At 40.0% G+C, this 26,046-nt stretch overlaps 2 protein-coding genes across 5 annotated transcripts in view; one reads left to right on the top strand and one right to left on the bottom strand.

Moving 5' to 3' along the window:
- Window positions 1-1,105: 1,105 nt before the first annotated feature.
- Window positions 1,106-10,502, top strand: slc30a10 (solute carrier family 30 member 10). The gene is made up of 4 exons (XM_041253153.1): window positions 1,106-2,329; window positions 7,823-7,906; window positions 8,191-8,430; window positions 9,054-10,502. The coding sequence occupies exons 1-4, from the start codon at window positions 1,843-1,845 to the stop codon at window positions 9,503-9,505; spliced, it is 1,263 nt and encodes a 420-aa protein (XP_041109087.1). The 5' UTR covers window positions 1,106-1,842; the 3' UTR covers window positions 9,506-10,502.
- Window positions 10,503-24,494: 13,992 nt separating this feature from the next.
- The window catches only part of LOC121317331 (lysocardiolipin acyltransferase 1-like), a 52,408-nt gene continuing 50,856 nt past the window's right edge, over window positions 24,495-26,046 (bottom strand). For all 4 annotated transcript variants that reach the window (XM_041253150.1, XM_041253149.1, XM_041253151.1 and 1 more), the window contains exon 6: window positions 24,495-26,046. This exon is cut by the window's right edge and continues 1,538 nt beyond it. The gene's annotated coding sequence lies outside the window, so the exon portion shown is untranslated.

Here is a 26,046-nt window from a genome sequence, read left to right as displayed (position 1 = left end):
CAGTGATTAGAGTGCTGGGCTGCAGTATGGAAGGCAGTGGGTTCGAGTAGCTCAGTGGTTAGAGTGCTGGGCTGCAGTGTGGAAGGCAGTGGGTTTGAGTAGCTCAGTGGTTAGTGGGCTGGGCTGCAGTGAGGAAGGCAGTGGGTTTGAGTAGCTTAGTGGTTAGAGTGCTGGGCTATAGTGTGGAAGGTAGTGGGTGCTGATATACTGTATAGAGAGTCTGGACATATTTTATACATACAAGTGTACATGACACACAAAAAGCACTTGGCATATTGATGTTGAATAATGTAGCCAATATTGAAACTATCTCAGTTGGGTTGTTTCACTTTTGCGTCTAATTGTTTTGCAATGTTTTGTCAGCGACAGTATTCTGGTATCATAAATCAAAATAACTCAGTCACTGCCTTCCACACTGCAGCCCAGCTTACCTTTCTCACTGAAGGACAACCCTGGTGATTCTGGGGGACAGACCTTTTTTTTGTAATTCTGTGTTAATTGAATGTTTTCTATGTGGTCACACCAGAAAAACATTTAAAATATACTATTTATTCACAGGGTGATGTGTTAAACTCACCACAAGGTGGTGATGCGGTTCTGTTTGTAGAGGATAAGCCCGACTGTACTTTAAAATAAATATCCACCTATAACTGTTTTTTTTTCCTTAAAATTGTGTCTGTATGTTATTACATACATTGTTATTATGTAAGATTAAATATGATGCCACCTGTGTATGTCTTCAAGGACAGGGGTTCTGAAACTGGGGGTTGCAATGTTACCGGGGACTTGCGAAGCAACCACATTACCAGCAGACCCAACTCTGGCGTTTTTAATTTTTTTTTTAAATACCTGCTCAGTCAATTGGTAAATGCAATAGAAGTCAAGTGGATTCAGAAACATACAAAATTGTGTTTTCTTTCATGCTATTGCTCTTTATGCTATAAAAAATATCTATGTAGATTTATTGCTATTAGTAATGGCTTTTTTCTTCTTGTCTGAACCGCTGAGTAAACTCCAATGTACGCTTGTGCTAGGGGGAGCTAATTTACAGTCGGTGTTACAGCTACTTGTGTTTGGAATCGTGAAATGCGTTTTCCATGTTTTCAGGTGTATTCAGCTGTATTAGCATATCAGAGTTGGGTCATCAAGCTTTGCGTTTTTTTTTTTTCCTCTCTATTTCTCTGTTTAAAAATCGAAGCTTAAATCTTGTGATGTTTAGAAGGAGAGGCATATTAAACTGTCTAGTTTTGCACCGTGCATTTATAAAGGGAAAGGAATGAAAGGAAAGGCGTGGGTAGAAAGCAAGATTTTTTTTTCAAGATGAACTGCTAACACCGGCAAGAGAAAAACACAAGCAAATCAGACCTGTCGTTTAGACCTTCAGCCTTGAACCGTGGAGAGATAACGTTTTGTTAATAATGCAATTTTGTATTGACGTGCGTGACGCAAAGCTAGATAACCGGTATACCCTCTGACTATATTCCCACTGTACCATCACGTGTGATAATGAAAAATTGAAATGACAGCATTTCCATGATGCGGGCTATGTAAAGCTGGTCAAAGATCAATATTGTAAAGTCATCGTGAGGAGACTGTCACCCTGAGGAAGCAGAACACTTAAGATTCCAACGAGGCGGATTGTTTCTACAATGTTGTAAAACTGCTTGTAGGACTGGATTGATTGTTCGGCAGCTAAGAATCTATCCAAGATACTTTCTGCAAAGCAACTGGTGCATTTTAATTCTGCGCAGCAAAACGCAGTTTAATCTTACCCTTCGTCTTAAAAAATAAGCAATAATAATATTAATAGTAATAATAATACCGATATAATAATAAATAACAATGGGTCGATATAGTGGGAAAACATGTCGTCTAGTGTTCATGCTTGTGATCACTTTTGTGTTTTTCGTGGCCGAGTTGGTGTCGGGGTATGTTGGTAACTCTATCGCCCTGGTGTCGGACTCTTTCAATATGTTATCAGACGTGATTTCGCTGTGTGTCGGTATCACTGCGGCCCGGGTATCTCGACTCGGCAGCTCCGGTCGCCGAACCTACGGACTACCTCGGGCTGAAGTGGTCGGGGCGTTGGCTAACGCAGTGTTCCTAACCGCTTTGTGTTTCACTATCTTCGTGGAAGCGGTTATGCGTCTGGTCAATACGGAAAGAATCGATGACCCGTCCCTGGTTCTGATCGTTGGGGCTCTGGGTCTGGCCGTCAACATTGTGGGGCTCATCATCTTTCAGGACTGCTGTTACAGCAGTAAGAGAAGTGAACCTGTGCCGGGAGAGAAGACACAGCAACCGGGTGGCGCTGTGGACAGCCTAACAGGTGCTTTTCAATTTCAAACTAACACAACATACATACCTGTTAATTTATTTGATTACTGTCAGGTTGTGTGGTGTGACTGTACAAATGAGAAGTGTGTGCTTGTTTGATGCCCATCTCGTACCAGTCAGGGGCAGTGCGTAACACTGATAAGATAAGTGCTAAGTGGGTATTATCATTGTTACCACACTCAAAACATTTATTTACTTACTTATACAGGTTTACATTATTTTAAAAACTTTTTTTTCGAGAAGTCTTTTTAACGTGCTAAAGTGATTGTTTGTTTGTTTTGTCGTTTTCAAGTGTTTGTTTGTTTGTTTTGTTGTTTTCACCATTATGAAAATCTCCTAGCAATTATGGTTAGCGCTGATGGTTTAGTGGTATTCAGCTGGCCCTGCTGTTTCAAGAACCTGCTGCAGACTGGTCCGTGCAGGGAGGGGCAAGTAGGCCCTTTCAATAATTATTTCCAAAATATTGATTTCTGCTTATCAGTGTGTTGTGCTTGCCGTTTCTGTCACTGACACTCACAAACTGAGTGTATCCTCACAACGTAAAGGACGCGAGTGTACTCGGTTTGCACACGTTCCCCCATAACGTGCAGTTAAGCACGGACGCTTGTGTCACTTAAATGTTCAAGTCCAGCTGCAGTAGTACAATTAGTGGAAAAACAGTCTTTTTAAAATTATGTTATTTTATGCTAAACTGAAAACTGTTAATAAACTAAAGGGAAAGCACTTGTGAAGCTGAATCGAGATTTTCAATGCAGAGTTCCTGAAATGCAGTATGATTTATTTGTAGATCACGTTGGGCCTATTTTAATGCTCGGGAATCGGACAATACAGTGTCTTTGCCAGAACTCCTGAAGGTCTGTAAAGAACACGACTTCTATATCCGGATGTATTCGACCTGTTGTTGCTTTTGGCCACGCTATCTGTTACAGCTGCAACTGCAGAACGATGTTTCAGTGTTAAAGCTCCACGGTGTAAGCTTTCATTGAAATGGCGAGTGTAATGCTATTTATTTATATAGCCATATCAACACACACACACACACACACACACACACACAGCGCAAAGAGCTAGCTGCCCAACGCTTTGATATGTTGTACATATCTTTCTCAAGGGAGCATGTGTTTGAATCAAAACATTGGAGGTATTTATAGGTTTTTGGCGAAATGACAACTACTTGTTATTGTCAATGATTTCTTCTTACATGATGTAATGGTGTTCTATATATTGTAACATAATTTTTACTTATATCTTTAAATCTGTATTCTAATTAACATTATTTTATATAATCTTATATTTATATTATCATGCAATGCTGGCTCTGAGAATCAGCCTTGATTTGGCTTCCCCAGCGCACCAGCATGCACAACTTTTGAATTAATTTTGTTTATTTATTTATTTAAATGTTATATCTTTATTGGAGTTAATTAGTTCATTTTTTTCTGTTGAGTCTCGCTGGCGTAATCGTGTTCAGTCTATTTTTCTATTTATCTTCTTTTATTGTTCTGTATGTCACATTGTCTAATTTTAGCTGTTCCAATACTACAAACTTTACATCATCTATGTCATATCCTTGACTGGTGAAGTGCTGTACTGTTGGTTCATTCTTTTTTTTTTTTTTTTTTTTTTTTTTTTTTTAATTCTAATTAGTGAAAGGTGGTTCTGAATTCCTTTATATAAAGTTGTTCCAGTCTCTCCAACATATTTTATTTCATCACATTTTTCACAGGCTATTCCATAATCAACATTGCAATTTTTACTGTAGATGTTAGTTTTTAGTGAATATGTGTTGTTCTCATGTTAAATTATATTTTTTACTTTTGTTCATGTATTTACACATTTTACATGTACTAATGCAAGTATTTGTAGAACTCATTCTGTCAGTTATTATTTTATGTTTACTGTGAACTAAAATATCACCTATGTTAGCTTCTCTTTTGAATGCTACAACTGGAGCCTTAAGAAATACTTTTTTTAATTTTTCTGAATTATGTAGAATCCGCAAGTGTTTCCAAACTATCTTAGAAATATTGTGCAAAAGTTTAGAGTACGTCATTACTAATGGGACTCTTGATCTTTTTTAGCTCTGTTTTTATAATCTAGTAGATAATCTCTTTTTAGTTTATCCACTTTTCTTAACTCTGTCTCTATAATTCTTTCTTTGTATCCCCCTTTTTTAAGATTTGTTTTTAATACATGTCTTTGTTTTACATAGTCACTTTCTTTAGAGCATATTCTTTGTATTCTTATTCCTAGCCCCTTTGGGATTGCCCTTTTAGTGTGTATTGGATGTGCAGAGGACATGTGTAAATACTGGTGCATGTCAGTAGGGATACAGAAGAGGTCAGTCTCAGTTACATCTAATTCAAGTTTTACTATGGTATCTAAAAATAATTTTTCTTTTCTATTAATATTGCTGTGTATTTCATTTACCATTTTATGAAACTGGAAAAGAGATTCTTCTCCATGTGTCCAAACCCCCAAATATCATCTACAAACTGAATATATTCTAAAGGTATTCTTTCTGATTTTCGAAGTAATTAAATGATATGATATATATATATATATATATATATATATATATATATATATATAGTTTATTATGCCCCTTGGGTCAGACAAAAAAAAAAAGTCCATTAAAATCCTTTATTGTAAAGTTGTTTGTTCTCTGCACGCCTAATGAATCGATTGTCTGGGATTGTATCTGCTGGCTGGGTAATAACAATTCCCCAGCTCTCAGCTGCTCACCAGTAGTTTTCTGGGTTTTTTAGCAGGGATGTAAAATGTTACCAGTATAACTAAAGCTGTTAGTTTTCATAGAGAATAAAATTCCCATGAAGTGAAGGTGCACGTGCATGTTTTGGGGAGAACTCATGCCAAGGAGAAGGACAGGGTGAATCCATAATTTAACTTGCATCTCAAGGGCAAAAAGTGAAGTCCACACCCACTTTTACATGGAAACATCAATTTCACATGAAAATGGTAATTAGTTGTTATTTCCTTAAGTGCCAGCACTACAAAAGAGATTCATCCACAACTGTTAAACACTCAATAGCGCTGAATTAAGAAATACTAAAATAAACAATAATTTAAAGACAAAATGTTTTGACTAGAAGTCTTTTTCAACATCTTTAAATGTTGTATAACAACCTTGTTGGAGACATATATATATATATATATATATATATATATATATATATATATATATATATGATAGATAGACTAGATAGATTAGATGAGTAGGCTCCACCCTTTGGAGTGTGGGCTCCACCTTTAGTTGGTAAAAGTGTGAATGGCTTCTTAATGGTCACATTTAGAGGGGTGGGTGTCTACTAGCTATCCTAGAATGGGACTTTATGCCCCGCGAGGTGAGAGTGGCTTGTTACTCACACAGTAAGAGTGGTAAAAAGCACAGGTAGAATTAGATGACAAAACAGATGATATAGAGCCATAAAAAATAAAATGTTTGGTAGAAGAGGATGATAAATTAATATAAAGTAAAGGTGAGGGAGGTGGGGATTGTAGATTGTGCAAGCTCATAATTGGAAGATATTTCACAGTGATATTATTTTGTTCATTCAGAATGGGCTGTCAGTTACTGTTTGAGTGATGGCTTCTTGCTGTCTGTTCTTTCATTCAGTGAGTGGTTTGGTTGCATATAAAACTATTATGCATGCATTCAGTTTGAAATCTTGGTCATGTTGAATGAGATAAATGCAATGACAATGGAGTGGGTCTGGACTGCCAGTCCTGGCACTAGTATTTATGTTATGCAAATCTGACGGCTACTGATTTGCTACATTCACCAATATTCTGAGCTGTACAATTTTTACAATAAATAATGTAAAAACAGTTAGTGGTTTTGGCAATCAAACTTCTCTTTTGGTGTGCACTTTAATCCTGTGATTGGTTTTGAGGGCTGTGGTAATATTCATTGGTGTAGCAAGTTTGACAGGTTTTACAGATGCCCTATGTTCTAGAAATCTGCATTGTTCAACAGGAAACATGTAACCGTAAAACCTGTAAAAAAAATGCACCTGACACGTACAGAGTTCAAGGCCCCTACCAGAAAACTCAAGAGACGCGGAAAATTAACAGCACAACGCGAACGCTGTTCAACAGAGCGAAACAAAGTAGGCAAACTGGAATGAGCACCTGCCACAGACTACACTGTGTGGACCTGCACAGAGCTCACCATGAGCACAGCCATCCAAAGCAGAGCCAAGCCATTTCAAAGAGATCCCAGCTGAACAAAGTACATAAATAAATAAGCAAGAAAATACACGAAGAGTTCTGAAGTTGTTTGTTGTCTGCACTCCTAAATGAATCTGTTTGCTGTGGCACTTCACTGGGACCGGGTGTCCAGTAAGAGGCCAGTAGTAATTCCTATCTGGTAGCTGTTCTCCAGCAATTGTCTGGAATATTCAGGTATGTAAAAGGCCACCAGTATATCAAAAGTGAAATGGTAAAAATGGGAACAATATTTGATCAGCAGCATCGAATGTCTTGTTTTTAAGTGGTTTCTTGTGGCCAGTCCCCTGCTACACACCAAGCAAACTGCTGCAATCCAGCAGGGGGGTAGGATTAATATAGATCAAAGACGTAAACAGCTAGGTGTTTAGAGGGACTCTCCCTACATTTTTCTGGTGCAAACAGCTCTCTGGAGCAAAAGTAAAAAATAAAAATAAAAAAAGAAGCAGACTAGCTATCAAAAAATATTCTAATTAAAATGACAGCGACTTTAATGAACATTTTCAGCACCTTCTATAGTTTTTATAAACAGACGTTAACAAAGAAATGCTATTTCACTGTATGAAATCAGTGAAAACTCTGAACAATGGCACCTGATAGGCTGAGCTATTGAAGGCTATATCTTATGAACTTCTAGTCTGATTTTGCAGAAACGGTTTATGAGAAATTGCTATTCGACATGGCAGGGTTGCAGGTCATGGTAGTCTACCACTTTGCTGACTCTGTTTGTCTGGTCTAGTTTGACGGGCAATCAAGAACAGCATCATTACAAAGTCCTCTCCATAAGATCAGAGACATTGCTGACTGTCTAATCGTGCGTCAGTAGAATACCTGATATTTTACACTCAGAGAATGAATGTGATGATCAGCCCATTAACACTGCTGTTGTATTGCCTGCTGGTGAGTTGAATGTATGAAGATGTATGAAGATTATCATGCAGAATCAACTTGAATTAGCTGTTCTTCTTCTGCCACTGATTGCTGCTAAATTGAACATTGATTATTATTATTATTTTTTCATATTTAGAAACTGAACCAAGTCAGGAAGAGATGTGCAATTAAGGTTTTGAATGCCTGGCCCTGCATGTCTGCTTGCCTGCCTGCCTGCTTGCCTGCCTGCCTGCCTGCCTGCCTGCCTGCCTAGCTGTCTGTCACTGTCTGTCTGCCTGTCCCTTAACAATGCTGAGTGGCTCGTTGTAGAGCTTGTACACACACATAATCTCTTGTTGGTATGCAGATCCCCCCGGGCTGAGCAACAGTGCCTCGGACAATCCTGTCAAGACGAGGCAGACGAGCAATGCAGCAGCACTCAACATCAGGGGTGAGTAAGAGGCACAGCTGGCAAGGGATTTGTATTCCCTTCTTCTCTCCCCTCTTTCTCCCTTTCCTCTCTCTCCAGGTGTTCTCCTCCACATCATAGACAATGTTCTTGGGTCAGTGGTGGTGTCTCTCTCACACTGCCTCCTCTCTTCTTTCATATTTCTTCTACCTCTCCTTCACTCACCCGCTCTATCTCTCTCACCCTCTACCTCTCTCCCGGCTCTCTTCGTCCCCCACCCCCCCGTCCCCTCTCCCTCAAACTCTGCCTTCCTCCTCTCTCACCAGGTGTTCTCCTCCATGTCATGGGGGATGCCCTGGGCTCAGTGGTGGTGGTGGTGGCTGCCTCTCTCTTCTACGCCCTGCCCCTCCCCCCGGACGCCCCCTGTAACTGGCAGTGTTACGTGGACCCCAGCCTCACCATCATCATGGTGATTATCATCCTGTCATCCGCATTCCCGCTCTTTAAGGAGACCGGCGCCATCCTGCTGCAGATGGTGCCCCGTGGACTGCGAGTGGATCACATCAGTGAGTACACACTAACACTCACGCACACATCAGCTGGTATACCTGTTGCCAGCCAGGCTGTGCTTAGGAACACTATGCTCCTCGCAGGACTCCTCAGGGGTTTAGTGCCTCTAGCATTGCCATGGATACAGCTCTGCATTACACAGAGGGAGCAATGCGAAGAATTCTGCACTAATGCTCTTTGTTTCACTCAATAAGAAAACACATTGTCTCAGTAAGACCTGCCTGCTGGGCTCACTATAGCTCTCTCACATGCATAAGCAGCAGTGAACAGGGAAGTGAAGCAAAAAGAAATCTAGTATGACATTGTTTGGAGATCAATTACTAAGTAAATGAATGTACAAAGCAAGAAAGCAAGTTTATATTTTGTTGCACAGGAAAAAAAAAAGTCTCCACTGCAAGTAGTTGTTATAAAAATTGAAATGAAAAATCATGGATATGGATATGTCAGCTTTCAATCTTGGTCTGTTCATGTCTACTCCTTTTGATATTCCCTCACACACAGTGATTCGGAGGGCTGTAGCCCTGTATTATATCAGGCAGTACCGATGACCTCTACTGTGGAACGATTCCTTAGCTATGCAGTTGTTTGCCTCAGCTGGTACTCTCTGTCTGTGTTGCAGGTGAGGCTCTGGCCCAGATCCCGGGCGTGCTCAGTATCCACGAGCTACACATCTGGGAGCTGGCAGCGGACCGCAACATCGCCACGCTGCACCTCAAGTGTGCCGACTCAGGGGACTTCCAGAGGGTGTCCCGGCAGGTGCGGCAGATCTTCCATAATGCAGGGGTGCATGCTGTCACCATCCAGCCCGAATACACCAATGAGGACCAGGACCCCCTGGCCTGCAACACCCCCTGCTTGTCGGAGGACTGCCTGTCGCTGGGCTGCTGCAGCACCACTCACCCCAGCACTAATGTAGAGAACTACATGGAGATTAGCACCTGTCCCACTGGCATCGTGAGCAATGGGCACTTCGCCAGCCTGCCCGACGAGCTAGGCATTTCTATCCTGCCAGAGCACTCCCCTCTGCAGGACAACAGAGACAATGTGGTGCTCAAGGGCACACAGTTATAGATCAGTTATAGTGTTGGTCTTTATGATCGGCACCTGACAACAAGACTGTGATACTGAGCAGATGACCTGAATGGGCAGTGGTGTTACGTGAACTCTTGGAATCGTGGGACAGTTCGCGTTTTATTTTTTGTTTGATTATTTGTACAGATAGCACTGTGTAGAGATGGCCTTTTTTCTCTGTCCAGGTTTCAACTGGTCTCAACAGCACTTGGATACTCCAGCAGGGTATGCTAATGAATTCTGCATAAACTTGAATGTTGGTAACATTACCTTTGCACAAGCCGATGATTAAGCCTGTATTGTCGTGTGGTGCCCCGTCTTGCAGGGTTACTTACTTTGCAAAACGTTTTAGTTCCCAACCTATTATTGTTGTTTAGCCAGGTAAGTTAATTAAAATGTATAGTTGAAAGAAGAAAATATGTATGTGAAGTCTCCCCCACGCTTCTCCCCGGCTCAATGGAGAGGTTATAAAGGGAGTCTAAGCCTTCCTCTGATCTACTAGCACAAGCAGAGGAAAAGCTTTTGCCACTGTATACGTCCACATTAATCTTGCTGTTGAGAAAATGAAGATAATGTATTCATACCAAATGTAAAACCATCCAAGAACCATGTAGTAGACTACAGGTAGCTGTGTACTGCTCTGGGTCTTGTATAACAAGACACCTGTCTATTACCGTACAATATACCTGTATAGTCATAACACCCTTAGTGACAATGCTGCATATATACTGTCACCTGAGAATGGGTCTCAGGCTTCATTGTTCTGTGCTGAATAACAACAGCAGTGCAAAGATCACAGTTACTTTGCAATCCTCTGTGTGAAAAGTAGAACATTATTTAATAATTGAGTCGTCTCGTTTTTTACTTAGCTGTTTGTACTCTATATATGTGAGCAGGGTGTGGGGCCTGGTTGCTTCAGAACAGTGGTGCACAACTCAGGCCATGGAAGGCCAGTGTCCCTCCTGGTTTTTGTTCTAATGATACCATAAATTAGTTAATTGGACCAATTAAGCTTCTAATTAGGTCCAATAAAGTACTTTAGGGTGCAGTTGGAATAAAAACCTGCAGTGACACCGGCCCTCCAGGACAGAGTTGTGCACCACTGCTTTAGAAACATACAGTAAAAAGTGTCAAGTCCTGGTAAAATAAACTGAATTTAAATGTACGTGTGAGTCTACGATTTTGTACTGCAGACATTCTTGCAGTTAGTATTTTTATTTCCATGTCCTTCTTGTGTGTTTTTTTTTTTCTTCTTGGATATCCAGAGCAGCACTTGTTTTACTGTAACAGCTATGTATTATTTAATAGCTGTCTAGATTACAGTATGTCAGTTGGTACAAGTCACAAATCCTCAATTTAGTTTGAATTTTGTTCTGGGTTCAGTGTAATTTCCTGCACATGTTGTGAAGTGTGTTCATGCAGGTAAGGTTAATACCAGGTCATTGCACAGCCATGCACACTGGTCCTGGAGACAGCAGAAGGAGCTCCTGTTAGCAACCCTCCCAGAGTCATTATCCCCACAAGGTGGCGCTCCTGTACATTTTGCTGTCTGCGTGCATCGGTGGCTGGGTAGCACAGCAACATGACGCTGCGCTGGCCTGTCACAAGGAGACACATTGTCCCTCGGCTCCATCACTTCATATTTTTATGGTGCCACCTGAAAACAGCAGTTTTTAATAATTAAAAAAAAAACTTTCATACCATTCATACACAAGATCCATACGGAACTCTGCAGTGTTACGGAGGCCACTCTGGAGCAGGTACAACGCGAATCAGTGGGTTGCAGATTGTTGGAATTCTGTTTCTTAACATACAGTCAGCACTCACATATCTGACCCTATACAATTTTGACTTCAGGGATGGTTAAATGAGTGTGATGAATATCTGATTATCTGACATTTCGTACAGAAACTAAAAATATGACTTGGGTTTGAGGAACTGTACAGGGAGAAATATATTGTAGCGCGTATTTCGCTTTTTTTGGGACTCTTGCTGTTTTCTTTTCCTTATTTTTTTCTTATATCTGACCACAAGAGATGGATCATGATGATGGCAGATTGTTCATGGAAGATTTTATTCATCAGGGTCAAGGTAGAATATTTACAGCAATCTGTCTCAAATGTTTAACTATTTGAAGATGGTCCAATTAGTCTTGTTTTTCATTCTTTGATTAAAATTTGTTAGCCCACGAGTTGTGGGAATAACAGCAGTAAAAGACAAAAACTTTCAGGTAACACTAAAAAGATACAATGTCAAAAATACATTGCTGAAAAGCCTGTTTTAAAATACATAAGTAGGCTTCCATTTAGATGTACTGTAGTTGGTTTTGTTGAAATAAGATTTACCAAAAAAATATGTATACTGTAAAATAAATTAGGGAAATATATGTGTGCATTTCCTGGTGTATTTGTATGTGGAAAGGTTACAACAAATGCATTCACCCCAGTATGTTGTTAATGGTCTGTAGAAGTATGTACATGCAGGATAACTAAAGTTCATGGTATTGGAAGATGTAATACTCTTGGCAAACCTAAGTGGAGGTGATACCGTCACATTACTGTACCACGCAAACTGATGGCCCCTGTACAACCAGGCCTATTCTATCAAATTAAAATTCCTATTGTTAGGATTTTATTTTACTGTCATTGATTTAATGTTCCTCAGATAAGTAAAAAAGTCAGGTTTTGGCCAGCAAATCAAATATCAAATGTGACCCTTCGACATCCCTGCCTTTCATGACTGAGTTGCAGACTTTCAGAGCCACGTGAAATCCTGTGCTAAGTAAAGGGAAGTTTGACTGTAAATAAAAATAATAAATAACTCACTGATCAGTCACTATTAAAAAAACACAGACACAGAAACAAAACAATCAAACCGCCCTGGAGATGATTTACCGGCCAGCCTCTTCAAACAGCTGTTTGATTTCTCCATCTTCTCATCACACCTGAAGCACAACGTTGGTGCTGGGAGTGTGTTGGATGAATTGCACTTGGTCAGTAAAAGACCAATTCAATACTGATTCATATTAGCCTCCATTGTTCTATTCACTTAAGATTTTGGGTATATTATGAATGAGTGTAGAAAATGTCATTAGATATAATTAATGCATGAAACTTAAAATACAGTTTTACAGTTTCAGCTTCTCTATATGGTATAGCTTTTAGCTGACTGCATTAATTGTATTTAGACACGCGGACGACACAATCACTTCACGTGCAGATTAAAGTGGGTATTTGTATGGGGGCACGGGGAGCGCACAATTAGACCACGTGCAGACTGTGCCGAGATTCAATTGAATGACTGATTAGCAATCGAGTCTCGGTTTAGCTGCATAAAAGATATAGTGTTTCACTCACTCAGGGTTGCGTGTTCGGTGAGTGGAGAGAGAAGGAGAAAATAAAAAGTAAACAAAAAAAGTAAAAATTGCTACAACATGCTGGAAGCAACAGCGCGGTACTTGTTTGTCTGTTTGTCCACTGTTTTATCGTTTTGTTCATCTGTTTATTTTGGCCTAAAGTGCCGTGTGCTGTTTTGTATAAGTCTTACTTTTCTGTGTGTTTATTAAACACACTGAGCGCCATGGCGCCTCAGTTTCACCTGCCAGTACTGTCTGACTGTGTTCCTTTCTGGCCTGACGTCACCCCTACAGCCAGCATGTTCACAGTCATTTAGAACTGCTGGTGGATTGTTCTGTATAGCAAGGGAGGAGGTGTTAGCATCAATAACAAACCTGAAAACAAACAAACTCCTTCAGCTTCTCTAAGGTCATGCCTTTGTCAGTCAGGTTCTTGTCCAAACTCACTGCATCAATCTTCAGGAAAGGCGTGAGTTTTTTTATTTTTTACCATGTTCTAGCTCTGTTTTTTTTTTTTTTTTAATTTTGACCATTTTTCTAACTCATGCTTGTTGTGGTAAACACTGAAGCAAGAGTTCAGGAATGAATGAAACACAGTAAGTTTGTGTTTCAGATTGCCGGGGTGTCCTGAAACACATCAAAGGAGAAGCAGTGGATTCGTTTATTGTGCAAGGATCACTCCCTTACATGGCTAGTCTAGCCACAATGCAGTCAAGTGCAATATTATGATAAAAAAGACGTGTCATGTGATTTGATAAACAGAATAAATCTCTTACTTTTCAGTATATAGATAGACCCCACTGTAACCAGAATTCCAACAACACCACCAATAGTACTGAAGTTATTAGTGAAATAACCAAAGCACTTCATGAACACTCATGGAGTGTTCTGTTTATATTATAAGTACAAATATAGAAACGAAAGTATGTCTACTTTCTACGTTAGATCAAGGTCCACATCAGCTTAGCAACCACTTTGCAATTGGCCCGGGCATACTATAAATCCAAAATACGATCCAGTAGAGATCTAGTAAAATTGTGGTTTGCAACATTTGATATTTACAGGGTATCACAATCATAATACTGTGTGCAAACATGCCTCTATACAAAAATACTGGTGTCTATTCAACTGATCTAAACAGCAGGGGATGTGCATACCGTTATTAATATCTTGTTTCCCGTGTGCCAGAGCAGGGTTGCTTTTCTCATGGTTATTCTGTGCATATGCCTTGGTTTGCCATTTGTTTTTAAATAATGCTTTACCATACCTATCTGTGCTTTACAATGCTTTTGCTGTGCTTTATTACATTTTGCATTGCATCGTTACTATGGTAAACTATGATGCAACAACTTTGGTGTCTTTTTTTTTTTTTTGAAATTACCACACACTGCAAACATTGGATGTATAACAGGATTCGTTTTACCAGTGGTTATAGAAATGGGCTTGTAACCAGGAGGTACACAGTTCAAATCCCATTTTAGCCAATAACTCATTGTGTGACCCCTAGCAAGTCACTTAACCTCCTTGTGCTCTGCCCTTTTGGGTGAGACGTTCTTGTAAGTGACTCTGCAGCTGATTTCAAAGTCAAAAAACAGGCATGGTGGTCAATGAAATTACCATGTACACTGCAAAACATTTTTTAAAAATGCAACAGTACAGTGTAAAGGCAACAGAGGAGTGACCCAGACATCCTTCTTTACAAGCTCCTTGGAGTTCTTTCACCAAGGTACTGTCGTTATACTAATAACAACTGGATATACAGCAGTCCCGTAGCTGTGCTCCACAGGCCAAGTACATTAAATAGCACGCATGTCTTTGCCAGAGAGCAGTGGCTGATGACAAACCTGCAGTCTGTACTGCACTAAGCAGCCACCAGGTGGAGGCAGAAATTCCGCTACAATTTAATCAGTTGCTGTCGTTAGCCCAACTCTGTAGGAGTTCTATTTATATTACGGTTCTGAAGAAAGCCATTCATTTCAAAAAAGGTGTTTTCAAACAATATGGAAAGCTACTGTAGCTTGTACAGTACCAACTGCTATGGGAACAGCAGTATTTACAGTGATGTGTTTAAGAAATGTGTTATTTGTCTACTGGATTAAAACACGTGTGTACTGATTGTTGAGCAGATCGTCTCGTAGTCCACCACAGGATTCTTCAGTGATGAATGCGGTTTCATTGTTGTTTCGGATACAAGCCCCCGTCTCAATTAGGTTTTCTCTTTACAAATACTGTCCATCATTAATGATAATTCTTGTTTCTCGTGGTGCAAAACGAATTATCCCTTAGAGTCCATAACATGTGCAGTACAGTATCGTGATACATATTGCCCCAGGACCTGCATATCGTAACATTATGTTCTGGATATCCTCGTTGCTCACTCAAGAAAGCCACAAGAGCCCAGTTAAAGACAACACATTTAGATTTAAATACCGACTACAAATTCTAGAGATTCCACCCAAAGCAATTCAGTTTCAGGGCTAAAAGTACATGCAAAAAAACACAAACATCTTACAATACAGAGTACATTCTGCACAGTTTTGATACCAAAACTCGTAGCCTGGAATATTTTTTTTCTTTGCCAAGCAACATTTCTGAATGGTTGCTGTGTAGCAAAATGAGACCAGTGCTTGCCCTATGTACGATCAATGTAGCATTTCACCCTGTCCGGTCCATGTAATTTAATATGCTAGTAATATCAATTCTCGTGTTAACTGCTGTGTAGGCGCTGTATGAATTTGTTTTGTATATGACCAGTAACTCGCGCCAAAATACAGCAAAAAGCGAATTAACATCCAGTCAGGAAAGCCGAAAGAGGGGGAAAAATAGCCACAAGGTGGCACCAAACACTTCGACATGAGGATTGCGACGGCTCTTTCTCCTGCTTCCAAGACATTGTGGATAAACAGTGCGCTCTTGTGGCAATAAAGCATAAATGAAATAAAATCTGGGGATGCACAGTTAAATGCACATGTTATCCCTCCAATTACATGACAGCTTGCTAACTATTAATGTTGACAACCACTATCTGTTTTTTGTGTAGTAAATGCTATTTTAGAACTGTTCTGTGCTTAATGTATAAGATTAGATATAGAATGTATATGTGTATTTAGAGACTGAACTGTCTCAAACTGCAGAAACCAGTTGACAGATTGTAACAATGGTTTATACTTTCCCTTTAAGAGACATAATGTTCCCTTTAACTGGTAGCAATGCGTTACTATTTATTAATTAGTGTGGTGGTCACACTTAGCCCGACTCCAATCCACCTGCGGCGATGTTATGAAAGTGCTGAGGTGCAGTACTGGGATTTTCACAGTTGTACGTGGTCTGTACGCATCTAACTATATAACTTTCTAGTTTATTTGGTTATTTCTGTATTGGTAACACTATGTAACACACTTTTTGTTCCTGGGTAGTAAGTGTTATTTCCTAATTGCTTATGCCTCAAAAGTTTAGAAAATTGCTATTATTCCCCACAAACTTTGCTTTTGTGACCAGGACAGTGATATTTCAAAATATCACTATTTCCAATGGGAAAACGGGCAAATGTGTGTCTTTTCGTTCACATAAAGTCAGAAAAAAACAACATATGAATCCAAAGTAACATGTATTTATACTAAAGTAATACAAAAATGACTACAAAAGATTTAGAAGTGAGTAGTTTTTCGAGATTTACGATTATACTGTAACCTGTTCGTTAACCTATACAGAAATTATTATTTATTGTTTTATAGACTGGAACGTGGAATGTGTATTTGTTTTGAATGCTACTGTTTAGTTAATAAACAGAACATGTGAGCCCTGCACAAACTGTTTCGACTGGACTTTATTCACGTTCTGGATTGAGCTAGAAAAGAAGAGGCACATTGTAGCGGGCACGATCGGACTGACTCGCCGTCGCCGCCTGGTGGTGGATCAGGTGCCGTGCCCGGAGTCAACCTCTTATGGAAAAGGGGCTGGCCTGCTAATGAGGGACAAAGCATGGTGGTAGTGGGAACCGTTTTGGGTTATTATTGTTGCTAATTCACTGTTTTTGGTTATTGTCGCAAGTGCATTTATTTTTGTGTTGTGCAGTCCTGAAATTGTTTAATTCTTCCTGTGTTTGCCCTTGTTTGAGTGTGTGTCAACCTGGTGGTGTAGTGCTCTAGGGTGGGTAGGGGCTGTCTGTGAGGGTGAGAGCAGTGTGTGTTTGTGACAATATTGTTTTTCCAGTGTTTTGACAGTTAGTAATGATTAAAGTATATAACACTATAGACCGTCTGAGTAGAGGGACCACTAGCCTGCAAAGGCACCTTCAGATGTTTCCTCACTTGTATAAATTATCATATATTACCAGTTTTTAAATCTGAAGCATGTGTGACCACATGCCATCTAAGGGAGTGTTTTGTCGAATTGACTGAATAGTAAAAGGGGAATACAGTATTGCTCTGTAGCTTTCCACGATTTTAGTCAGGAACATCGCCTTCCACACTGGTATACATGGCATACCCTGAGCACACACACGACAGCTGCGTTTTGGTCTAAACATTTTCCCTGTTTGAAATCGTTAATGTGTAAAGACCTATTTGTATTTTTGCAAAGATCTGGTTTCACAGTATAATTGCTCCTCCCAAGCTGTTCTAATGAGCCGTCTCGCAGTGTTTAAAAAGAGATCACAGGGTTAACTGCTGATTCATTTATTTCACAAACACAGACGCTGATGATGATGTCTATTTATACATTTTCTTTTGCTTGTAACGTGTAAAGAAATGATAAATCAGAGATACTAAGAAATATAATGCACACTTCCTGGAAAATGTAATTGCTGACACTTGGGAATCTTCTAGGGAATTGTTTTACAGCTGGTCCTCTGACAATTGTGTGTTTGATGAAAATAAACAAGTAGTGCAGAGCTTTGTTGACATGGCAATAAAAAACTAAAAAAAACACCTTTGTGCTGAGTGATAGGATTGAGGTGAGCTGAGTGAGCAGCCAGCTCCAGATCCAGGTGCACTGTGCACACAGCAAGTCTGCTCACAGCCCGTTTCAATAAGCACAGGATTAACTAGGCCTGTTCTTTGTAACGTTTGATTTTCAGGGGCTCGCATAATACCGGAACGTAGAGTAAGGTATTTCTTTTTGAGCTATTGAAATATCATGAAAACTGTTAGTTGTGTGCCGGGTTGCAAGGGCTTTTCTACCCAATGCCATCATTTTCAATGTGTTCTTTGCTTCTGACCAGCAGCGGCTGAGACAAAGATTTCGAAACCAATAAAAATTAGAGCAAATGAAAGGGATGTAAATCATACCTGACGCTTTCCTGTTGTTCGCTTTGTTGTTCACCCCACTCAATCAAAGTTCCGAAACTGAAAGTGGCAAAACTTGCTGTGCAATTAATAGGTTTCATTATGTTCCAATGAAGCACCCCACATCAAACACATACTCTGAAAGGTGACAGGATTTTGTGAGGCCCAATTATTACACAGCTACAATGTCACCTCTGCTTGTTAAAAACCCTCCCACAGCTGCATGTCTGCTTATTATCTCTTCAATCGTTCTTATTGCCATTATTCAAATACTGTGCTTTTTGATATTATCTGTGTTAAGGAGCTTTCACCAGAGGTTAGAAGCTCATTTTCTGTTCTAGTCACCTGCTATAGATACATATCGTATACCCTGATGTCGATGCGATACAGCCAGACTTTTTGTATTAGGCAGTTTGTATCAGACTGAAATGACATCAGCTTTATTGTTTAATTATTCTTATTTAACTATTTATCACACAAATGCATAGTATAGGGTGGCTTGTAAGATATAAACTGATTTTCACCTAAAATCAGTTGGTAGCTGATCTGACCTCTGGTTAAGTGAATACCAGATTGTGTACAGCACTGGCTCCACCAGATTCTGCTTTAATTTGTTTTTGTATTTGATAAAAATGCCCCTCTAATACCCTGACCAGAATACAGTTCAATTCATTATACTTTATTTTGTATTATTTTCTATAATTGCATTTCCCCTGCAGCCTCTCTGCTGTAATCCTGTTATCATGGTCAGATTTAATCCCCGATAGATTAGACAGCTGGTTAATTTATTCAGGGTGAAAGGATGTCCCAGTTTAGTTTTGTTATTTATTCAGCTCTGTCACCTAAGGTCACCTTCTGTCCTCTAAGTCAAAAATCAATTCAATAGCACCCTGAAGGGTCCAGACACCAGGATGCTGGGACTACCTGTACTGTGTCTTCTTCTGCTACTCTCAGACTTGCAGCAATCAACTCAGCCATTTGCAGTAATCTGGGATTTATATGGCTTAAATATTACATACATTAATAGTCTTTCTGTTTTTTCTTCACGCATATTAAACATGATTTCCATCTTCTAATCAATTGCAGCTGTAAATGGTCCACCTGCCCTGGTTGGATTAGTTCTGGTTTCCTGTTTTGAATATTAATACATTGCACAAACATGACCCTGCAGCTCAGCAGGCTCTCTGACATGGGACTGGGAGTCAGGCTGCTGATCTATTCACAGCTGTTTCTGAACACTACCTGTGTACCTTTTAAATACCACTCGTGCGTCAGTGCAGGGCCCTGCCAGGCTTCCAAGAGCTACTTGATACGTCATGACCTCACCTGCGTGGCCCCAGACAGTTACTGTGTGAAAGACATCATCTACAGTCCACTCACTTCATCTAAACGTGAAGGATCAAGATGCAGATATCAACCAATTAAGGATTTTGATTAAGTTAATATGTTGTGTTTCTCTTACAACAGCATTTTTCAGTTTGAGCAGCTTTGCTTCGTAGTCCTTTTGCTCCTAAACTGATGTTTTTCAAAATTCATTATTTAAATGCTCCTCTGTTTAGATCGATTGGGTAGTATTGTTTGAGGCAAGACAGCCATGTGGCTACTCTGGGAAGAATGTTAGTAAAACAGAACGATTTAAACTAGATCTGTATGATGGATGTGGAGCAAGTAGCTTGCGGTGGCCTGCAGGGGCAGTAACGTGCTATGTGCAAGAAACTGTTCCAGCTTGTTAAATAAACCAGATGCATGGATACCAAGCTGTACATAATGCATCAAAGCATTCTCTCAGGTCTCTCATCTGGGACACTTCTTGTTTTTTTTCTAACCCTGTAGTCTTGAACAATTAAACAGAACGTCTGTCAATCCACCATATGTTGCTTATAGCTCTGTAAACAGGGACCAGTGTCTGAATCTCTTCCCACTGCCACAAAAACCTTCTCCAAGAGTGCTGTTCTGCTCCAGTGACTGCCCTCCCTCCTTCCCTCCCTCCCTCTGAAAGCAGGTTAATGCAGGTCTTAGTGTGGAGAATGGGTAAGAAAGCATTCTCAGGGCAGGCTGAGTGAGCACACAGCGAAAAAAACAAACAAACAAAAAAAAAGTAGGACCAATATTACTGTATGTTTTTAACAAAAACCTTAATTATTTTTCATGATCATTTTTTTGTAATTTTAGTTTTTTTCATATAACATACTTTTGCCTTGTATTATTTATAAGTGATATTTGTTGATAGTGTTTTAAATTCTGGCCCTAAGTTTTTTTTTTTTTTGTTTACATTTTCCTCCCAAAATAATACACTTGTGAGAAAAAATTTTTTTTTCCAGACACATCAAAGCAGACAAGTCCTTTCACAGCCGCAGAGTGGAAAAATAGAACTGCATTTACATCATCTTACATCACGTCACCAGGCAACCGAGGAATCAACATCCGTTGCTATGGTGACAGCACTTCAGCCCTGTCCCCATACAGGCTCAGCCCCGTTTATCTGCACTGGCAGATGCGTAAATGCCAAAACAGGTTAAGATTTTAAATCGGGCAGCACAAAAACACAATGAAAAGATGCTGCTGTATTTATTCCTGTTTAATGAGCCCTCTTGTATTAACAGCTAGATTGTACAGAGGAGAATTTCATTCAGACAGGATTTTTAAAAAGCGTCATGAGTGACAGTAGCTGTGCTGGTTTGCATAGAAGATGAATTTCCTTTTGGCGATACCTTTTTAATTGGATCTGCTGAAACATGTATTATAAATACATACATACATACATACAATAGCTTTCAAGACCACCACCTTCTTGAGATGAGAAGTGGAAAAGACTCCAGAGCCAGTGTTTCTCTGTGTAGGTGAGTCAAACAGATAAATGTGTTCCACGTTGAAATGGCTGTGTAAGGTTTGTTTGAGAGACGCACCGGTTGTAATAACATTCTAGTTCCTGGACGCACTCTTCTCCAGGTGTGTTAAGAACACACCCACCTATCACAAAGACATGCCCACTCATCTTAGGACACTCCTACATAGACACGTCCATCCATCACAAACACATGCCCACTCATCGTAGAACACTCCTACATACACGCCCACCTATCACAAAGACATGCCCACTCATTGTAGGACACTCCTACATAGACACGCCCATCCATCACAAAGACATGTCCACTCATCTTACGACACTCCCACATAGACATGCCCATCCATCACAAAGACATGCCCATTTATCTCAAGACACTCCTACATAGACACGCCCATCCATCACAAAGACATGCCCATTTATCTCTTAAGATACTCCCACTACCACAGATACACATCCATCTCAGAGACTCCCACCCATAAACCACAAAAAGCACTGTAATCAGGTAACAATTGCTATATAATTGGATAGAATACTGACACAAAGGGTACCTGAATGTCTGTGGAGCGCGCGTCAGTTGGGAATACATGCACTGCCCAGTATAGAAACATTACTCTGTACTCGGACAACCTAACCGTCACCACGGTCAACTAGCCAGCAGATAACAATCATTGCGTGGGACATAACGTTTGAAATGACAAAACAGCTGCTGGTCCATTTAATAATAACAAACAAGTGTAGAAGTCCAACTACTTAAAAATCTTTTCTGAGCACCATTGTTGTTTTTGGTGATGTCAGTGATTATGAATGATTCTATTGATCCTGGTTTCAGGATGCATGGGCTTCACATGCGTGAAAGTGAAATCTGAGAAAACTAAAAGCTGAAGCTGTGCGACTGAGTGAAATTATTTTTAAAGTCCTGGTTATTCCACTTTTGACTTGTCTCATGTCTGGACCTGTGTGTAATACTAAATCAATAGGGCTGGGGCTTACAATACTAACTCAAATGCAGTTTCAAATGCTCAGTGATCCAGATGTAGAAGATGTGGTAAGCTGTGCGAAACAAAAACAAAATAACACACAATTTTTTTTCCAAACCCATTGTAATAAAGCATCACTGTATAACAGCATTTATTAAAGCACACAGTCTATAAAGTACAGTGGCTAATGTATCTCAGTCCAGCAGTGTACAGAGCTCCAGGTACAGGGTTGTTCTGTGCAGCGCCCCCTACTGCTAGCACACCTACAGTACTGCGTATTCCAGTCAATATTGCAGAGTACCAGAGGGGGTGCTGTTTACCATGCTATTCTGGTCCACTTTGAGGTGTGTTAATCACTTAGAGGACGAGTTCAAATTTGAAATGTAATCTTTCACTGTACGATGAGATTAAAATTAGTGTTAGGAAACCGCAGCACCCAAACCAGCCACACAAAGACTCCCACAAATGAAGTCCTGAAAATGATTGTTTTAAATCGCAGACAGAGTGGTGCATAACTGTACACAAGCTAGGTGTTGTGTGCTTTACATGTTAGCGATTCTACTTCCTCTCAAAGATTGAAATGTTAAAGAACATGCCATAGATTTGTCAACACTTGCGCTTGCTGCCACCATTGTACAGTGTTATTTGTTTTGAAACACCATTTCACTGTACCGGGAAATTTGTAAATATCTCCAATTTACCACCTAGACACTGTTGCAAAATCGCTCTTAACCAGAGCTATATTTGAAACAGAAGAGTGAGGTGGTTGAGAGGGACTTTTAGTCTTAAGAGTGTCTCTAAAGACAGCACAAGAGGTGGGCAGAGGCATTACTCTTGTAGCGATGCCCCAGTTTATTGAACTATCCAAGAAATACACATTACGAACACACTCATCACCACTGCATCAATAGTAGTGCAGGAAGTCTAGCGTTCTCTTAATCTAGTGTAACACGAAGCAACTTGCAGACAATTGTTCCTGGCAAGTATTCAAGCAGTTTGCTGTTGGGAAAGTTTTTCAACAATGATCACAAAGTAGCTCAAGTCAAGATTGTTCAGCAGCTTGAACTATTCACAAGGTGAACATTTCTTAGAAAAGTCACCTATACCAAGTTGCTTCATAGGATGCCAGAAAAAAGTTGTCCAAAAGTTGCCTGGTATTTTATGGGCTTTAGACTAGAGATTGGATTCCAGGGTAGAAGTGTGTGATTCTGGCGAGTCCCACTGGGTTCAGAGTAATGAATTCCACCTCAAAGAGCTGCAGAATGTTCTGAGAAACTGCACAACTTGGAATGGTCATAACCCGAATCTGAGGACGGCAGTGAATTACAGATTTAAAAAACAAAACCGGATAACTATTAAAAAACAAACGCACATGACCTTTCAAAGCAGACCCAGCCTGGCCCAGTTTGGCATGGTACGCATTGGAACAGCTGTAGTGTAAGACCTGGTTCTGGCTCGAGTAAACAATGCAGAGCAATTTGGTACACGTGGCTGATGACACATCACTAATCATCCATTATAAATGAAATACATGATACATACAGGTAGATACATACATCAAAACATGTTTATATAAAAACAGCAGATAGAGACAGCTTCTTACAACATGGAAGGGTGGGTATCAATGGCGGTGGGTGGGTGAGGATGACACCATCTCATTTCACCTGTAGTGCCTGGACAGCTGCCCTGCAGCAATGTATTTAAAATTCATTGAGTTTTTCAATATTCATGATCTAAAGCAGACGAACAGGGGACAGCTCCTGGTGATACACTCCTGCTGAAAACTATTGGAATATTCCTAAGAAGATGTAGCAGACACTAAGCAAAGTTGCCTGCCAGGTATTCTTAAATTAAGTTTGAAAGTATCATTTTTATTTTATTTTTTAAAACAGATTGACTTCGCTCTTGAAGAAATCTCAAGGGTGGAGTGGATTTAGATTTCTCGGTTTTATGTGTTAGTCAGATAGCAAAGTAGTAGTAATAAATTCTAAAAATGAAACCAGACTCACCTGGTTGTGTGCATGACAATACAACTGGCCGGATTTTTCACTGTGGGTAAATTGCCCATGTACTGTAATGTGTCTACTATGTAGAGGGCAATTTGCCTGTGATCTGCCCACTGGGGAAAATACAGGCCAGTGTATCTAAAAGCAGCATCTTGTACAACAACACACGGCAGGAGTTTACTAGAGAAAGGTGATTGCACTGAGCAGGGACTGACACGCTATACTGAAGACCAGTCCCACAGCATCATGTAGTGAACAGACACACACCCATCACCCAGACCAGCCATGCCACTCTACGCTTCTGCATTCAGAGAGATCTCAATAGCAGGGGTTCAGACACTCTTCAGACTCATTCCTACAGTAAGAACCGGATTTCAATCCTGGCTGAATGTTTGGCAGCCAAAATGCTCCCAAATATATCAGACATAAGCACAAAGCCCACCTGCCCCCACGATGCTGGGGCCCATTGCAACTTAATTGACATATGCAGACTGTGCAGTACAAACAGTGCAAACAAGCATGTTTAAAATGGTTTTATTCTGAGTTGAATCTCCAGCCAGCGATCGTTTTTTTTCCTGAGGTTTTAAAATCTAATGCAAACAGGACTATTCCTAAATCAACAGTGCCAATAACATTCTGATTTTCAGTCTTAATTCCACAAAGATAAAAGAAAAGCATTTTGGAAACTTCATGCAATAAAAACTGTGAATGAGGACCACTATTTACTTGAAGTGAAATGTGCAATAATCACCCATGAGGGTAGTTGACAGAAGTGCTATCTGAACCCCTGTGTATTATTATTACATTCTACGGTGCATTTACATAGAATACATACAGTATGATCAGAGACTTTGCTACAAACCTCACATTCACTGGTACCAGTACATCAAATTGAAGAGATAAACATGTTTAACCCATTACACAGGTCGAGCTGAAACACAAAGAGTAAGCAAACATACAAGAAGAGCCCAAAACTAAGTGACTTGTCGCATGTTTGTGTTTCTAAAATAAGCTGCTAAAAATTAAAAAAGCGCAATAATAATGGCTTAAAAATTCACAGGAATTCCAAAAGGAGCTGCTTGGTTTCCCACGTCCTTCCCTCTGATTTCATAAGAAATCTGTGTGCATTGTTTCAATGTGTATTACATATTTAATATGGTACAGGGATTTGTAGGATACAAGTTGATACCCACTCCACAAGTGGCCTTGCCATGAGTGGGCTTACTGGAAACTCTGACCTTGAGTGGGTGAAAATCAGCTTGTCTCTTACACAGCACCCTGTAATACCCTTTTTATAATATATAGTTAAATAAGAATAAACAGTACAGCTACTTTTAATGCAACATCATTTACTTCTGATACAAAGACATGTCAGATGGCTGTATCACATCAATATCATCGTCTACGATATATTGGAATAATATTGTAATACACAGTAAGCCTGGCTGTTGTGGGTCTCTTCACTTTTGCTCAATTCTTCAGATTCATTTCAGTTCAGATCATTTCTATCTTTACATCTTAGCAACACCAGAATATCCAGCTACTCTTATAAGGTCTACTGTACATTTCTACTTTTAATTGCAATGAGATTTTTTTAAATTAAAATGCGATGGGATCAATTGATACAAGACTACTGCCTTCCCCACCACTTCTTTCAAAACTTGGTTTGCAGATTTAAATACAGCAATGTTTCTAACCAAGGCACGGTTAATAGGGACACTTAAGGAGGGAGAGGGCTGTAATTTCTCTAAAGAAAAATCACCTACTTGGTAGACAGGTAAACAGGGCCATTTAAAGGAGAGAGGGGGCTGGTCAGATTCTAACTGATCTCATTGCATTTTTCAATAACATTCGATCGAATTCTTTCTTGTTTAACCAGCATGAGACCCCATTACAGCTCTGGAGGCAGGATGGCAGCAGTGTTTCTCAGAGGGTCTTACTGCGTGTGGAGGAGGCACAGCGAGGTTGGAGGACAGGACTGTGACACAGAGGGTTCCAGGGTGGAGCACTGAATGTGCCCAAGAGTCCTGAGAGCAGAGCCCCCCCCCCATCCTGGGCGAAACTGTTCCC

This window comes from Polyodon spathula, chromosome 6, assembly GCF_017654505.1.
Source record: "Polyodon spathula isolate WHYD16114869_AA chromosome 6, ASM1765450v1, whole genome shotgun sequence".
NCBI classification, from domain to species: Eukaryota; Metazoa; Chordata; class Actinopteri; order Acipenseriformes; family Polyodontidae; genus Polyodon; species Polyodon spathula.
The sequence above is the reverse complement of the archived record's forward strand: the minus strand, read 5'-3'. Positions and strand labels throughout refer to the sequence as shown.

What these genes read in the sequence shown, in the direction of transcription:
- slc30a10 (XM_041253153.1), top strand. Translation starts at nt 1,843, where the DNA reads ATGGGTCGATATAGTGGGAAAACATGTCGTCTAGTGTTCATGCTTGTG. An exon ending in CGCTGTGGACAGCCTAACAG is followed by an intron (nt 2,330 to 7,822) that starts GTGCTTTTCAAT and finishes GTTGGTATGCAG; the next exon opens with ATCCCCCCGGGCTGAGCAAC. An exon ending in AGCAGCACTCAACATCAGGG is followed by an intron (nt 7,907 to 8,190) that starts GTGAGTAAGAGG and finishes CTCTCTCACCAG; the next exon opens with GTGTTCTCCTCCATGTCATG.